At 33.1% G+C, this 19,042-nt stretch overlaps 2 protein-coding genes across 2 annotated transcripts in view; both read left to right on the plus strand.

Annotated features, from left to right (window-relative positions):
* The window catches only part of LOC119828198, a 24,278-nt gene extending 17,958 nt beyond the window's left edge, over positions 1 to 6,320 (plus strand). Inside the window, exons 16-23 of the mRNA XM_038350298.1 lie at positions 6 to 2,324; positions 2,411 to 2,537; positions 2,616 to 2,735; positions 2,811 to 2,996; positions 3,087 to 3,252; positions 3,325 to 3,533; positions 3,656 to 3,903; positions 4,235 to 6,320. Coding sequence (XP_038206226.1) covers positions 6 to 2,324; positions 2,411 to 2,537; positions 2,616 to 2,735; positions 2,811 to 2,996; positions 3,087 to 3,252; positions 3,325 to 3,533; positions 3,656 to 3,903; positions 4,235 to 4,423 — 3,564 coding nt within the window. The 3' untranslated portion in view covers positions 4,424 to 6,320. The remainder of the gene's footprint in view (positions 1 to 5; positions 2,325 to 2,410; positions 2,538 to 2,615; positions 2,736 to 2,810; positions 2,997 to 3,086; positions 3,253 to 3,324; positions 3,534 to 3,655; positions 3,904 to 4,234) is intronic.
* A 1,865-nt stretch (positions 6,321 to 8,185) lies between these two features.
* Positions 8,186 to 19,042, plus strand: part of LOC119840689 (CYFIP-related Rac1 interactor A) — a 24,099-nt gene continuing 13,242 nt past the window's right edge. Inside the window, exon 1 of the mRNA XM_038367395.1 lies at positions 8,186 to 8,762. Coding sequence (XP_038223323.1) covers positions 8,448 to 8,762 — 315 coding nt within the window. The 5' untranslated portion in view covers positions 8,186 to 8,447. The remainder of the gene's footprint in view (positions 8,763 to 19,042) is intronic.

Consider the following 19,042-nt stretch of genomic DNA (forward strand, 5'->3'; position numbering starts at 1 on the left):
CGAAGAGTTCCAGAAACAACTCCAATGCTTCTGTTAATTATCAAAAACAATATGCACCTCCACAACAAGCAAAACCAACAACTCTCCCAAGAAGTGTAACGACAACCTCATATCCAACGAGCACTACAACGAGGTGTGGATCCAAAGGTGATGAATATAGAAGAAATATTAATGAATTTAGAGAAAAATACAAAAACCCGTGCACAATGAATGTCGGTACCCATGGGTCAAATAATGAAGTATTCCATAGCGTAGGGTATAATTATAATGGATCGACGAAAACGAATTCTAACCAAATATATGGTTACGCTTTCGGTAATCAGGGTACAATGCAAGTTAATAATGTAATTCGTAATCCCCTAGAATTTCAAAGAGGCTATTCTGTAAATTTACCCCGTCCTATGTTGCCTCCGCGTAATTCTTATCCACCCGTGAGTGGAAAAACTCAAGTGACTGATCAAAGTAATTTAGTATCTAGTAAACATGTTCATAGATCTAATTCTACGCATGTGTTTCATCAAATTGAAAACCAACAAATAGACATTGAAGCAGCTCGCAATCAATTAAGACATGAGCTAAACTACTATTTACAAAAGGGCGACTGGAGTTATGATTTTAATACTGGAAGTCTCATTCACAATTATCAGAAAAAATCAAGTAAAAGTAGCGATGACAGTGGTTTCGTTATGACTTTAGATCGAAGTAGTGATGGCACTTCAAAGTCAACATACTCAAAAACACCACCATCAACCCCACACTCGACTATGCCGTCAGTCAGACAGAAAAGAAGTCGTTCGAAAGAATCACGACTGAATCATGCCGGTAAAGAAAATGCAAAAATAAATTCTAGTCGGGACTCATTGAGTAGTCATCATTCAATAAGATCAAGAGATAGTAAGTCAGATCGGCATACATCTAAGTCAGAACGTAGCACTCCAAAATCTGATAGAGCTACTCCTAAATCTGGAAAAGCTACACCTAAATCTGGTGGCGTGACACCCCGATCTGGTCGAGCTACACCTAAATCTGGAAGAGCAACACCAAAATCAGGACTCACTACTCCTAAAAGCGGACGGTCTAGTGGAAGACCTGAAAAACGAACAAAACATAAAGCCTCTGAAAAAATGACTCAGCTTATGTCAGCTGCCGCTTCTTCATCGAGTGATGAGAGCATACCTTTACAACTTCGACGCTTAGAATCTTCAGCTAGCGTTCCATATAGTCTTGATCATGGTTCTGAATTACGTCATTGTAGAAGTGCCGCGTCCGTTTTAGATGAACCTAATTTAAATAATACATTTGGATCTGAGTCACTACCCAACTTGGCACCTCCTCCACCACCGGCCTTCGAATCACCTCCTTTAGATATAGGTGATAAAGATTTCAAAATTATGCCACCAGACAGCTTTTTAAATAAAGAGGACAGAAGAAGTAGAAGCTCTACGTCAAGTTTAAGTGAACAAAGTGGATGGGTATCTAGTGGACGTAGTTCGGGTCCATCATCTCCAGATAATGCCAGTAGCGTGAATCAAACTTTTGCACCACCTAGAAATACAGTAGTTACTCAAGAAGCAAGCAAAACTTACGAACCGCCAAGTGAACCGCGCAAAAGGGATAGTGAAAAATTAAGAGACTTTAAAAGAAGTATCCTCAATGGAGAACAATTAAGAGAGAGGCTAATGAAATTAGCAGTTAAAGCTGACGAAAGTAATGACGAAGAAAAAATAGAGTGTTGTGATAAAGACGTTTGTGAAGAATGCACAATCTGTAGTGACTCCATATGCACTGATAGCCAGTGTGAATATAATAAAGTTATGCACAGCAACGGTATTGATGCAGGGTGTAATTCTGATACTTGTGTGGCAACTTGTCTACAATGTTCCGATGCTAATAATAAAATTAATCAAAGACATAACTCGTTTAGTGCTATACAAGGTAAATCATATGCTTCCACATCTAAAACGCCCAGTGAGGGCACTGTGAAAAAGTCTCAAACTATTAGTGATAATTTACATCCATATATTAGAAAAGAAGTATCTACTAAAGCTCAATTAGTTCCGATAAAATCAAATACCTTAGATAAAACAAAATTGAGAGATAAAATCGAATATACAGAAAAGCTTATAGCTGCTGAAATACGAAGCTTAACCGTTGGGAGACCGTGTAAATCCCATAAAGGTGGACCAATTGCTGCTGTACAACAATATCAAGGTAAAGCTAAATCTGAAGTGGATTTAAGTCACTTTGTTGGGGATAATGATTACGAACATTTACCACCTCCACAACAATTTAGAGATGCGCCTCCACCACCTGATCAATTTAAGGTAAGTTTGAGTTTTAGAATAAAATAAATATAGCTCTAGTTTTTAGTGCCGCATAAATTGTTTTAATTACCACAACTTTATTAAAGGATCCTCCCTCGAAATCACCAAAACTGAGCCGACAAAGCAGTAAATCATCTACGCCTTCTAAAACGCGAAAAGCTGAGCAACCAACGAGTTTGCAATTGGATAATCCCCTGTATCACGTTTGTGAGGGTAAATAAATAAATAGTTTCGATATAAATCAAGTAAAAATGTTATAGATATTATCTTATAAGACAGTATTTACTTCAGGTATACTGGAGAGGCGGAAGCTACGGCCACAAAAGTCTTCCAGCGCCTCGGCTTCATCTGCTACAAGCACACTCAATAAAAGCAGAAGTACAGGAGAGCTAGCATCGAGAAATGAAAATGGTAAAGGATTGAAATGGCATAATATTAAATATCTTATTCTAAAGGAATGTAAATTTATACCAACATTTGTTTTAGAACGAGAAAGTAATCTAGTCAGTATATTTGGACTTGCAGAATCAGAAAGACTGTTTGTAAAATGTAGAGACGAATTTAGACAAAGCGTGAAGTACCCTGGCGCGATATACTCTGACTTCCCGCCTGTTGAAAATTCGTTACCATACTTTCATATTAGCGATGAATATAGAATGTTTAACCCAGAAGGTAAGAAATGATAAAATAATTAGTTAACTGATAATTAAAAAAAATTAAAGAATGGTAAGAATCCTATAATTATACAAATACCTGTTTTAGGTCTACATCTAATAATATGTGTCCATGGCTTGGACGGAAATGCTGCCGATCTTCGCTTAGTTAAAACATATCTTGAACTAGGCTTGCCTGGCGCTCGGCTAGACTTTCTTATGTCCGAAAGGAATCAAGGAGATACATTCTCAGATTTCGATACAATGACAGACAGGCGAGTATACAATTAAATTCAAACTGTTCTTTAAATTATGGCTATAACATTGCATTTTTATTTTATTTTCAGGCTAGTCCAAGAAATTTTAACCCACATACAAAATTCAAGCGAGCCAGCTAGGATAAGTTTTGTGGGACATTCCTTAGGCACTATTATTATACGGTCTGCTCTGGCCAGACCTCAAATGAAGCCGTTTTTGGGAAAACTACATACATTCCTGTCTCTCAGTGGACCTCATTTAGGAACGTTGTACAATTCTAGTGGTCTTGTGAATGCGGGTTAGTTGTCTATAACAATACATTTGTAATCTTATCAGAGAGTTAAACTTGTACAGCACCCACTCATGATCAGAGCATTAGTGTCTGTCCAGACAAGCTTAACAAATGTAATATATTTTCAGGAATGTGGTTCATGCAAAAATGGAAGAAGTCTGGTTCTCTTCTCCAACTCTCTCTTCGTGATGCATCAGATCCACGACGATCATTTCTATATAGATTGAGCGAGAGAAGCCAACTGCATCAGTTCAAACACATCCTCCTTTGTGGATCTGGTCAAGATCGATACGTTCCTTTGCACTCAGCTAGACTCGAATTATGTAAAGCAGCTGCCAAAGACACTTCGCTTCTTGGACAGGCGTATAGAGAAATGGTGAGCGAGTTGGTGTCATATTCCAAATTTTACTTTGCATTTCCTTGACACTAATTAAAATTAAATTAGACTGTACAGCCCATTGCTTTATTACAAAAGCGCAATCGCGAGATATGTATGTCACTATTACATAACAAAATCCGGTTCATTAACATAAATAAAACACATATATAAAACACTTCAAATTATATTGTAGTCTGCAAAAACATAGAGCCAGTGAGCAAGGCGTTATTATACTTGAAGCATTATGTAGTGATTCGTTTCTTCTTTCGCTATTGATTATTCTTTTTGATTGCTTTAACCACACAGAACTAAATCTTGTATGATACAGGTGCACAACATGGTATCGCCGCTAGCAGCGCGAGCTTCCTCCGTATCAGTAGTCCGCTACGACGTCCAACACGCGCTGCCGCACACCGCCAGCGCGCTTGTGGGCAGAGCCGCTCACATCGCCGCATTGGACTCTGACCTCTTCATCGAAAAGTTCCTTCTAGTATCGGCTCTAAAGTATTTCAGATAAACACCGTTACAATCAGTGCATATGCACCGGCGCATAAAATACCATATAAAACAAACCATTAAAACAAAAAAAAAACCACACGTGGATAACTTGGTCGGAGAAATCAATTTTCTGGATTACAATGTAAAGTTATGTCCACAAATGTTGCCAGAACATATAATTGATATCATGCTAAATGATTTTCAATTTAAATAAAACTATATAGTCTAACCTTCCAAAATTTGTTCATCTGCCGTAAATGGATAAATAATGTAGACCGCCCGCGCCGGTGTCACAAATTTTTCATTACTATATTCGCTTGCATTTATGGAATTTTATTAGCTAAGTATAAATTATTGTTTCATTCAAAGTTCTAGAACTCATCGGATAACCTACATCGCGTACAATATACTTCGTTCCTAGTTTTATATTAGTAGACTTATGGTTGTTGGGAGAGACGGTGCACGTACTTTATTACTATTTTGTATTTCTTGATGGACACTAAGTTGTAACGTTTTGTACACTTATACAAATTCATGATTTCACAGCGAATATTGTCTCGCATTTATGGCATTTATTTTCAGGGTACTCAAACACGTTCAAACTTGTAAATTATTCTATCGCACTAAATTTCTCATCATTAATATTAATTCACAATACTTATATCTAGATGTAAACAGCAATGATTATTAATTTGTACCTATTAAAATATTCAAATAAACTCGTTCTAATTATCTACACAAAAATAAAACTTATAATCTACTTATTTTAATCTTCAGGGAACTGTAGCAGCATAAAAGTTTCATTGAAAATTTTAATTACGATAACTATAAGATGGATCTTTACACCAAATAAATTAAGACTATGTTATAGCAAATGTAGATACTGTATTGTAGATGTTAGATATCTAGGATATTATATGAATTGATTTTATTTAATGATTGTTGTGCGAGCGGTGTCTTAGTCTGAGTGTCTTATGTCGTTAATCTGAATACAAATTTATATCTATTAATTTTAACAACAACTCTTCGAATATTTTAACGATGTCAAACAATCGAAATTTATATTTGACAAAAAACTTGCGTGATAAAACATTGGTTTGTCCTTACTAGTTTGTTTCTTTTCGGTTGTCTATGATATCACCATTTTATTAAAAACTTTTTTTTATGTATCTGTTTATTGCACACAGAATTTGTACATTTTTACACGATATATCAAAATAATTATTTTTTACACTTACATTTTTCTTTTATAACTATGAAAGAAGAAAAAAAATGTTACAGGCCTACTGCCAGTGGGTCACAGCCTTACTCAATACCGCAGTTAGAATTATAAATGTAAATTTTATCGAATGTTAGACTGATCTTTAAAATTATACGATTATTAAGATATCGATAAGTTTGTTAAATTTTTTTTTCATTTGTAGTACTTATTATTTGATAAAATAATTATTGCTGATATCTTGGTCTGTCCATGTCTCTCTATTAATCAGTAGATTAAAATTTTATACAGGGGCTTAAAATTTACAATTATTTTTAACTTTCAAGTATGTTGAATGATGCCAGGCAACATCATATTCGATATATGTATATTATTCTTAAAATACTCGGAAAATGAAAGTACTTTGACTTATAATTATATAATTAAATATCCACACTTATTCAGTATTATTTACCTCTACTTATTGTGAATGTGATGTTGTCTGCTTGATTTAATGAGTGATTCAAATTGCTCATAAGCATGCTTTATGAGAAAACATTATTATATGTACTTAGTAGATATGTATCAAGATAAAATTTAAAGAGTTTTGTAAATAGACTAATTAATTTTTGTTTGTAAATTATTCGTATGTAAAATACATTTGGCAATGTGTCGATGTTATATACTTATGATAAAATAAATAAATGAATAATGCCTGGATACTCATCTTTCATTTCTAGTTAATAGTGCTGCTACAATATTGTTATTTTAATAGATACGCTACTTTCAGTCAGAATGCTCATAAAATTGTTTCGATAAAAATGTTCACTAATAAGTGGGACAAGGAATAGTGAAATCAATAATATATATTTTAAATATTAGTTACTGGTTTATTCGGTATTAAGAAAAAAATGCATTAAATTTGTTTCACTATGGTAGAGTCTGTATAGGCTTTGGTTATTTGGAATTTTTATAACACTGAAATAAAAATCATAAGCAACATTCTGTATAACAAATTTGTCATTGTAAAGTACAGTACAGATATCAAATATAGTTTTCTACTACGACAGCTATAGATACTATGTATCGTAGGTTGTAGGTACCTATACGACAGAAAGAAATAGCTATCGATTTAAAGAAATGGCTAATCATCAGAGACATTATAGACTTATACACAACAGGAATGATGGACAAAATAAAACAAACAAAATTGTCGTCTATTTATTTACAATCAAATTCTGTTATGTACAGTGCGTGTATTTCAATTCTGCCGACTGGATCATCGATAAATTACGTACCTACTCATTAAGTACGTAATTTATTTAGAATTTGCATTTTTTATTAATGGTGGCGACATTTGAAAGATAGGATCCATTAAGTACAGGGCCTTGGTAGAATTCCGACTTGCACTTTGAAGATATTTTGTCTTTTTGACATGCATGTTACTTGTGGATTTGTATTAAATTTTATGCTCATGACAAACGAACTTTCAGATACTTTTGTATTATGGCTCCAATTACTGAGGTAGAGAGAGCAGTCTATCATGGAGTAGATATTTTATTCATGGAAGTAGGATCGAATGGATGAGTCTGTGGTGTTTGTAGTCATATGAGCCATTTTTCGTAATTAATTTTTTTTTAATATATTCCAATTTTAAGTAAACTACAGTTTATAAACACATCATGTGTCGTAAGCAATAACCACTTACATCATTAAAATACTTATATTATTTTATCAATATTCTGTTTTCTGACTGTTATGGTTCTAGAATGCTTTTATAGTAGTCAACAAATTGTTATATTTTCCAGTGTAGAACCAATACATTTTTAGCTTCAGCCAGGTTTTATTAACTTATATACTAGTGATGTACCGAATAGTGATTTTACCGAATAACCAAATCCCCAATATTATACGATTTAACCTATGCCGAATGAATTAATTTCGCTTTATGTATTGTTTTGACCCGAAATCACGTTCTCTCATGTCCCCTGCGTGTAGCTATATAGGCTCGCTAGACGATTAGAAAGCCGAAGTCCGAACTTCACTGCACCACCCATAAATATGCATATAATATATTTCACATGTATTTGTGGGCTTAAGGTATACTGGCAATTTTTCTACCCTGTAATCTTAACTTTTAAGAACTTTTTGATTATATGCTTTTTTATTCATCCTAGCAAATATAACAATAACCATCTATAACTGAATAGTGCGACCATGATTCTGAATCCATCGCCAAATACAAGATTTTCAATATTTATTAAATTTCCTAGATGATCACGCTCTACTTTTGAGAAATCAGAGTGAAAATCGGTCTAGTAGACCAAATAAATATTCGCCGCACATTTTTTTTATTATTTTAAAAGAAAATACATATTTTACATTAAATAAAGCATACCAAAAACCAGAAAGAAAAATATTAAATACTGTTGTAAAGATAAGCAAAAAATATGTTAATGCATCAATAAATAAAGAAATAAACGTTTATTTTTCCACATTCACAACAGCAACATTAAAATCGATACAACTTCATTACATCCCTATAGTGGGCGGATACATTAAAGTCGGCAACACACGCATGAAGCAGTGTCAAAGAGAACTGTCATTCGTTATCGTTTCTTCGGTGGGGTATGTGCGCTAGACGTTCAGTGAAATGTGCTTTAAATTCGGTTAAATCGTGAATAAATACCGAAAATAAATAAACATTCCCTTTGTGATAGTGCTATTACACTTGTACTATTTTTTAAATAGTTCTGAAGCTTTCTTGAACGTTATTTTCGGGAAATGATATCTTTGTCGTCGAGGAGGTATTTTTAATTAAAAATTGTGTTTAAATTTTAACAATATGGGTAAACTGTTGAGCTTGTTGGCCCGCGATGATTCCAACTGTTGTTCTTCACCACGATACGATATATTCTTGGATTTTGAGAACGCAGCACCCACTGATACGGAGCGCGATGTTTACGAAGAAGTTCAAAGAGTTCTCTTAGATTCTGACAGAATATTAGAAGAAATACAATGTTATAAGGGGGCAGGCAAAGAAATACGAGAGGCTATAGCAGATCCTTCCACTATTACACAGGAGCGAGCGTGGCGCGCCGTAAAACCTTTAGTCGACAAACTTCTTAGATTCTACAATCATTCGCTTGAACTGCAAAAGGTGAGTCATGTTTATAACAAAGAACCTAGTCAGAAAGTCACAAGGATGAAGTGATATACAAGGACATACTGTCTGCATATTATCATAATATTAATAGTTAACAATAAGTTGCTATAGTTATTTCATTTCCTCAAATTAAATGATAAAAATAAATTCATTTTGCATTTTACAATTCAAAACGATTTTGAATATTATCTAAACAGTTGAGCATCACACGGCTTATAGTTTCATCTAATAATTTATATATATAATCATATACATATAACTCATTAGGAATTATGTACAAAGTATACTATATAAATCCTACTGAGCATGTTCCTAATAAGAAATGATTATAAAAAAAAAACAAAAATAAATATTGTGTGATCCTCTATCTCACTGAGACAACAACTTATAATCTGTAACTTGAGCCATGTTCAAAACATTATAAATTCATACATTTTCATATTATTTATGTAAGTTAAAAAAACACAGGCAAATCTAATATTTTCACACATATTGTCTATGAGAGTTGCCTATCTTATCTTAAGGATGTTTATCTTTGTCACAAATGATTAATGATATCATCTAGATAAGGCACATACATTCTATATATTAAACATATATATACTGATATGAACTTCCTCTTATATTGTTTAAGTTTTGATATGCTTTTTTATTCCATTTACTACATACACTATATATTGTACTAGTTTTATATATTGCATCTATAGATATGCAATAGATACTTAAATATCTTAAAATTGTAATATACTTACCCTGTGATAAAATTTTAAATTGAATATCTGCTCATTTGATGGGTGACTTCTCTCCGGCCAAAATAATGAAATAACTCTTTAAATATTGAAGCATCTTTATTTTTATTACTTATAAAGCTGAAGAGTGTGTTTGTTTGTTTGGTTGAATTTGTTATTCTCAGGTACTACTGGCTCAATTTGAAAAATTATTTCATTTTTAGATAGCCCATTTATTGAGGAGGCTATATATACCATAGGCGAAGGTGGGGTAGACCGTTTATTAGCAAATATGTTGAAAAAATATTAGAAAGATTACAATAGCTTTTAAATAGAATTTCCAAGATAAGGTGATCCCATATTTATACATATACTTATGTTGTTTCTGAAATATATTTATATTTATATCAATAATTGGTTGCCTCGTAGCGATGACATTTATCCATTAGGCCGCCAACTGTGTACTAGTTTTAAGTATTTTTTAATTATACATCCTTTTTTTATTTTTGTTAATATGTACAATAAAGATGGTGCATACGAAAAACAATAATCAAAAATTCATCAAACAAAATATTAATATTACTTAAAGCATAATTCTACAAATCAATGTCAAACAGGACAGTCTATAATTAATACTGTTTATATATGAAAAGGTGAGGGTGTTTATTCAACCATGCAACTTTATACTACGCTGCACACACTCAAAGGTTATGCGTCCGCAAATATATACATGACATGCAGTGTTTTTTTTATATTTTACATATTGTACACGGCAAAATAACGTCAATCTTCAAAAACAGAGAGAGAGAGATATAGGAAGAAATACGAGCACATAAACGCTTTTCGTCATAGCCTGGGATAAGTCCTAGTGTACTGTATAAATACTGAATAACGAAAATAGCTAAAACAATTCTTAAAATTGTTGAAGCACCGGTATACTTTAGAGTTTTTTGACGGTAGATTTTGATTCGATCAATAAACAAGAGTTTCAAGGGCTCAAATAATCCCATTATCGTCTATAAAAGTACAAAATTGTTCATTTATACAATTAAAAACACATAATCATCAGCCCATACAAGTTCACACAGCTGGGACACAGGCCTCCTGTGAGGGTTCAGGTCATAATCCACCACGCTGGCCAAGTGCGGATTGGCAGATGTCGTCGAACTTCTGATTATTGAAGTTTTGATTGGACATGCCGGTTGGTAAAAAACACAAGTAAATGATAAATATTAAACTATGTTCTTTTTCACACGTTATCATACGATGTTTCTTCTATCCAAAAGTTTTTCTGGAAGTAGTCTTAAATACTTGAGTTTGAGTTACATTTAAGAATCGATTCTGGACTTTCCTCCTTGAAACCTTGTCTCGTGGAGTGTAGACTATTGAAGCATAGATCGATAGTTGGAAAGTTTGTTATTATAGATAGAAAGCGTCCTTAAAATTACTCTTCTAGTCTCTCCTCATTTCTAGATCATACGTTATGTGATAAGTATCAAATCGGACGCGGAGCCGAGAAAGTGATTAATTGTCTTTAATATATATCCTCCCGGATTGCAATTTACATGTAGGGGTAAGGTAAGGCAAGGTGAAATACTTGTATAAAATATACTATGAACTGTTATGTAGAAGCATATAGAAGCAGCATGTATCTTAAGATATAACATATAACAGCAGTTGAAACTGCCTTTGTTACTCATTAAAGCCAATGAAAAATGGATATGAAAAAGCTAGTACTAAACCAGAAGTCGATTAACTCAGCTTAGCTTGGTCTACGCTATAATGCAACCACACTTTTGTTCGTGATATATCTAATTAAGAGTTTAAATGCATCGGTTTGAATATCACGTCCTCGTCAAATATTAACATCAATTGATTCGTACATTCATTTTGTTTATTTTGTACTCGGGAATACTTTCTTTAGCTATAAATACAACTTGGTATTAATTATCTGGGAATGGAACCTATACCACAACAAATATATAAGAACTTAGGTTAGCTTTACTTATAGATTTCAAGCTAGCTAGTAGCATACAATTTTAAGAGTTATATTAACTCATCAATTAAAAGCTATAAGATTTTGCAGATTAAGACGACTTTATTTTTTTATATTGCAATGTGACAAATCGTGCCAGTGACATTAATACCCTAAAACGTTGCGAAATATCCCCATAATTATGTATTGTCTGACAATCTGAGCTTGAATATTTCGTTCGCATTGCTATTCCAATTTCTTGTGACGCAAGTAGTCTCTAATCTCTATTGTTTTGGTTCTTATCGTCGGACGATCGCCTGCTCATTTTTCTCCTTGATAAAAATACAACATAGGCACTAGTCACTACACTAACAAACACATCCTTACCGGAGGGTTAATTAAGCAACCTTGCATAAACGCTTATTGAGGTCTTTATTAGGTATTATGAGACTGGCATTAATAAACAATAGGACACTCCATGTATTATCTTCATGGTTGTAATCCTCTGAAGTGTACTTATAAACTTATCATACAAATAATTTGAGGTGGCAAAATGAACCGGGGGGATAATGGCTACTATTTGGATTTTGTTCAATGTTTCAGATAAATGCGACGTAAAAATCTGCGTAATATAGACCTTCTCAGGCTCCGCGTTGTTGACCCCAACTTTCATTAACACGTAATGAATAAACATGGAAATCCCATAGGACGATAAAGCTTCTTGATTTGTGTTTTAAGGAAACCGAAACTTGTGGGCTCCTAGTGAAGGCAACTAGTTTAATCTTTTCGCGTGTTCCGATTCTTAACTCCCTTTATATTTATATTTAATACATAGATATAGATATACGTTTGTATTAATTAAAACCAGCCTTGTAAACAATAGGTCTATAAATTCTGCCCTTCAATACTAATCCTCTGTTGTGTAGATACCTCATATTATGTTCTAGGTTATAATCCCGCTCTGAACAATAAGCTATCAAGTTAGCTACGCTAACGTATAATGTGCATGTTTTAATTCATGCATTGCTCCACAAAGCCTTTGAAAATTAGGTTGCGTTGTACCACAGCTTTTCATATTTTTTGCATAATGTTTCTGTTAATTTATTTAAAAACGGGTTAAGTGCTCATGTTAACATCCTTACGTCGTGGTGAAACATAATTTTTAATGAACGTGCATTACCATTCTTCATAAGGTATTTAATGTCGGTTATCATCAATGTTTGAAGTACAATAATTTGTGCATATGTTCAATAATAACAATATTCATATAGTCCACCTATACATTAATAACGTGACTGTAATAACTAATTTATGCGTAGATCTGTTTGATTCTCAGAAGCATCTAGGAACTATTTGCGTGGTTTTCGTGTGTCCAATCCCGCATAACCCTTATTCACAACTACGTGACTAAAATTTTTCAACTTTGTAGGATAATTGCAAAGACATAAAGTAAAGCTAATATAAATATTTAGGTTATATATAGTTACGTTAATAATAGGTTCGAAATATAAGATATCAAAGAATACAACAAAATAAAAGATTAACCCTTATACAATGAACATAAGAACATCTTTCTGTAAAAGCAAAGCCATAGGTTTCTTGTAATATCTGGGGTATATGATCGTAACGAATTAATAGTGCGTGTAGGACGTTGCACTCGAGTATGCTTTCTTGTTCTCCACACAATTGCACCTACGCGTCCAGACAAATGAAACATAACACTGGGTTTCAAAAGACAAATATTACTATGCTTATACATCATATCAACGAAAATAATATAAAGGAGAAGAAAATAAGTATTGGAATCTAAAAAGGTATATAATTTCATTTGTATAATTGCATGATCGGAAATTCGACTCACAGACAATGGGACTCGATAGTACGGTTGGATTGGTTCAAGATACCAAACATTCATATATCCTAGAGTATAAAGCACTCTACCGCTTAAGTAGGTCATGAAGATAGTTGTTAATAAGATTTAATAACTATAAATAAAAATGACGACCGCAGCGACCGTATGCTTGCCGCCAACATCTGGCTTTATTTATTGCTCAAATCTCGCAATTGGGCGGTAAGTGGTGTTAATTCAATTAATGGGTATTACACACGTAGATGGAGAGTCTAAACAGTAAACATATAGAAATGTAAAAGAAATGTGCTATTTTCAAATTAAATTATTTTTAATTTGGAATTACCTGCCTATTTGATTCGAAACTTTTAAGTTAATCCAAATACATGGTTCTTGCAAATTTTCAATTTAGTAAGGACTATATATATAAGACATTTAAATAAATTGGAACGAATTTCTTCGACATTATACAATTCTACATAGTACATTTTTTTTTATGGCAGAGCAAGCAAAGGAGCAGGTGGGCCACCTGATGTTAAGTGGTCACCACCGCCCCTAAACACTTGCAACACTAGCGGTGTTACAAGTGCTTTGCCGGCCTTTCAGGGACATATACGCTCTTTTCTTGAAGGCCCCAATGTCTTAAATATGACATAAATCATTTATATTAACATTTATTGACATAGTCTTCCGATGTTTTCTTGGAACTTCCTTTGTTTACATTATTTCACATATTTAAACGCATACTCGACGTAACAAAGGTAATGCACGTTTTATTTTTCAGCCCAAACGAAACGGATATAAAAAGCCTTTGTTTTTAGCTTTTCCAATTACAAAGAGATAAGATGAAGCAATTGATCATTGCTATAGATTTAAAACATCGAGCTTAAATATTAATGTTTTTATTATTCAGACTAATATAGAGGATGCTGTCTTTGCTACTTATAATTAAAGAACGAACGAAAATTAATTATTCGAAATCGTGTAAAATGGCTTCCATCATTGCTGTACCAATATTTGGGAACTTACGTTTTTGGAAGTTGCTTGTTTTAAGTGGCCAAGAATTAAATAAAAATAGGATATTGCAAGTTCTACTATTGGTTAATTTTCCAGCTTATAGTCACAATTCCTGGTACGTGTTTGTTAGACTACACGAGCTCTTGGAGCATGTCGATTTAATTATATAGGGATGGTGACTTTAATAGTTTTTGCAGCGCTTGCACAGTTAATTTTTACACTGACTGCACATTACTGTTCATCTATATTAATTGGCAGCTGGTGTTGTATGTTATATCAATAAATTTATGCTCATTTGTATTATACAAATATAATTAGATCGGTTTTTTTTCTACAAAGAAACTTAACTAAAATAATTTTTTCTGCGTTAGCATTATTCATCCATTCATTTATATGTACGCCAATATTATTAAATTTCTACAAATGTAATTTAATAAGGGTAACATAAAGGGCCGCAGTACAAGCACTACAGCGGAACTTTCACACGAAATTTAGCCAATCGCAACGATATCGCCGCATTGCGTGACCCTTGCACCATTGTCGCTATGCTGTAGACTGTAGAGTATGAGCCTATGTAAGGACTAATATAAGGATACTTGTGACTATTATAATGATGCAGAAAATCGGATGAATTGTACACATATTGGCATAGGAAGGAACAGTTAAATATGTATACTTTAGTTCAGTTTAAGTAAACATTAGAAAACTATAACACAAACTGGTAATTTGTATTCAATGTTAAACAAACAGGCCAATTTTGTTCCCGCCAGTCTATAATGTTGATGGTGCAGGCAGACTGGAGAAATCCGATGCTGACAATCAGTACGTTACGATATTATTCTGATTATAGGAGCGCACCCTCGAATAAATTCTCCGTATATAAATTATAAAATGTGATCATAGAAATAATTACCACGGAACACGTGTTCGTATGTGAGGCACCATGTATGGATTATTACGTCATCACAAGTGTGAAACGAATCCTGTCTCATCCTGTGCGAGGAAGTAGGGCTACCACCTGAATATTAATTGAATTTTTACGTGTTTCATTTGCATCTAGACTTAGTCTGAAGTCTAGACCTTCGTACGCAGAAGTGTATTGATATTGTCTGAGGTCATACTTGGTTATTCTTATGTGATTATTAGCAACCAATGGAATTTTTTTCTTTAATACTTAGTCAATAGTTGTGTTGTTTGTTTTTTTTTTATTTTATTCCAACGCTTAACTTCTCTTCTGACTCTGAGTAAGCCTTTATGAATAAAAAAATAAAAAATCAACAATTTCCTAACTTTTACCCAGGAAAAAGTGCGCTTACATCAGTTCAAACACTATTAATTCCTTTACGGAAAGATAAAAGCCTGTATCTATTTCAAATATGTAACGATCAAAAACTTTAATAATAAACTTATTACCTCTTGCTTTGATTAAAGACGAAATATAATCTATCTTCCACATTTGCCATGTCTATTGAATGAACTCCTTACAACACAGTGCAACCAACTTATCTTTGAAATTGCGTTGACTTCTATGTATTTTATTGCAATCTTTCAACTTATATATAAAATTCAAATTTATAAAAAAAATACTGTATTATATATGCCGAAAGCTATTCAAAAGTGATGCCCAAAATATTATACTAAAGGTTATACTGAAGCGACGGTGACGACACTCTTAATTTCAGAGATAAGTTGGTGGCACTGTACATCAAAAACGTAACAGTTATTACATTAAAGCGTTTTACCTAGTAATTTAGTGTGTTACTTTGAACTCGGAGGTTTTTCGGTAGGCCGCTATGGAGTAAGTAGTGTAAATCTTATTTTCTAGTGTTTGCTTTTACGCGAGTATTATACATTTAGAAATTAAAAACTTAAACGGGTTAATAATATAATGAATAAATAGCGTTTAAAATCCGTTTAAAACTCTATAATTTCTAAAAGTGTAATCTTTATTTATAATAAATAGTAAACCCTGACATAGCGAGCGACCACGAGCCGTACGGAATCTGCTTACCACGTGATTCACCTAAGTATGCGTGATTCACCGCAATTAATTCAGCCTCATGGTGTCACTGGATCATATAAACATACGAAAATAGTCAGTTTGTGGAATAGTGTAATTGTCAGAGATGGAATAAGTATAATACGAAATATGACCGAACAAAATATTCAATTATCGCTTTGGAAATATGCCTGGCTTTGATTAGGTATAAAGGGTTTGGCGTATATAATAACTTTGGTGCTGACCACTGCACCTTTTGGTATCCGAATAGTGAAAGTATATACTAAGAATATAAAACTGAAGAGTTTGCTTGTTTGAATGCGCTAATCTCGGGAAATAATGAACGAATTTGAAAATTCTTCCACCGTTGGAAATGTACGTTATCCCTAAGTGATTTAGGCTTCTACATATGTAGGTACTACAGAAACACCGAGGCGAATCACAAGTAATTCTAAAAATAAAGTATAGAATAAATAGTTATCTTATCTGATCTTATCTGACAGAATTTTGTTCATAGAATTATAAATGCATTTAAAATATAAATTGACGGGCCAAATAATGATTGTCGTGAAGAAAATAACAACTTTGTTCTCAAAACATCACAAGGAGAGAATATCGGCCGAACATAAGTTATGTACACATCTGCGTAATAAAATATTTTAATGATTATGCTCAGGTATTATTATCAGCCTGTACAAACATATTAACTATGATTACTAGAAGTTATATTCCTAGCGTTGCAGCTATTGAACAAAATAATATTCAAGTCAATCTCATATTAGAAATCCACCCTATGAACATATCAATACTATAAAATAATAAAGAATTTTATTCGATTCAGTAACTTTTTTAATATTGATTCGTCACTGAAGTTGAGACCAGTCATACATATACATTTTATTTGCCATTTCGCGTTATGTCATTGAATTCTTTAAATAACAACAAAGGTTATTAACTGACCTCTTTAAGTATGATATCATCGTAATTAAATCTGAGCTGAAAGCCCTGACTTTTCACTTTTATCCTTTTGTCCACAAAAGAATTGAATTTTAATGAGAACAGGACAAAGGACTTTTTCTGTTATTTTTAGTGGTGACGTCATTGCTTTAGTCGATTACATTATCATATTTGGAGACTATATTAAGGGTAAAATCCATGTGTAATATGTATATATCGTGAAATTGTTAGCCCCCAGTGATAAGAAACATAAAAATTAACCAAAAACAATATAATTATTTAATAATATTAATGTAGCTTGCCGATTATTTACGTAACAAAACTTTTTTGCGTCAACTTTAACATCTAGCCAATCATATTATCTTGATGAAATTAAAACTATGTAACAGTCATTGTAATAATTGTTTCCACTAATACGAGAGATTTAACAATTAAACACAAGACATGCGCCATTAATTTTAGTATATTACCAAAATCTACGTCGCATAATTACTATGAGGAATAAACCAATCCCCAATAGGTAGGCGTATTTGGGCATCATTTGCATTTCCAACTTAGAGCTAGGATAGGAACAAGACCAAGACAATATGATTGCTAACATGCACTCTCATAGCAACTGCTCCAGTTTAATCAACTGCCATAACTACTTCCTGATATTACTCAGACGATTTACAATCGAGTTCAATTATTATATTGACATATGATTTATTAAATGGATTCGCTGTATCTATAAATACTTAGTGGATATAATACAAAAACGAAACAAGTATTAGCCGCTACGTTATTTTACATTTCTACGCTTCACCTAGAAAAATAGTTTTTCCTGAACGTTGATGATTACTTAACGCAAATTTGGACATAATTGGATATTGCAGCTTTTCAGTCAAATGCTGGCAATGAACCAACATCATCTTAACCTATATTTATAATTAGTTAAATTTATTTGACTTTAAATAACGAACGGAAGGAAATGAATGCTATAAACCTGAAAGATTGTTTGGCAAACTAATAAAAAAATTGAAAACAATTATACGTATTTACTTTCGCATCGTGGCTTGAATGCTATTGACCAACGGCCTATAATAAGTCCCATTATAGATTGTATATCATATTATATGTCCATAGTATCTTCATAGAGAAAGATTGAGTGTCTTTGTAACTGTGAGGGGTTTTACGAAATACTGATGTGGATTAAAGTCATTGTATGCAGACAATATTATGACAACTGTAGGCTTAGCTAAACTGCACTATTTACAAAGTGAAAACGAGGTGGAGAGGGTGATGCCGACAAAGCATAAAGGAACTGTTGTGGAAAACAAAACAACAGATGGTTCACGTTTGACCGGGTTTACTAGAAACTAATATTTTATTCAAACTGTTCCATTTGCACGGTCGTTCAACTGTATGCGGATCTTGGGAATCGCTAGCTATCGCGGCACGTCACGTTTCCTTCACCATTTGGCAAGTGGTTATGTGTAGCTGAACTTCCGTCTTGGGATTATTGAGGAACAATTATGACTACAGCGCATTGTTACTAGGAAGAGATGAATGGTAATGGTCTAGAGACATTCGTAAAGACACTTATTACCCAAGCAAAAATCTCGAAACAAGTCTTATAGGAGATACGTTAACGTGAATACGTCCAGACAAAGAGGTTTCAACCAACTTATTTCTTGTACCTAGTCTTGCCATAAATATTGTAATAAAGAAAAAAGAAAATTGTTAACTGCAAATAACATTTATTACTTT

This window comes from Zerene cesonia, chromosome 7 (genome assembly GCF_012273895.1).
Source record: "Zerene cesonia ecotype Mississippi chromosome 7, Zerene_cesonia_1.1, whole genome shotgun sequence".
Lineage (NCBI taxonomy): Eukaryota > Metazoa > Arthropoda > Insecta > Lepidoptera > Pieridae > Zerene > Zerene cesonia.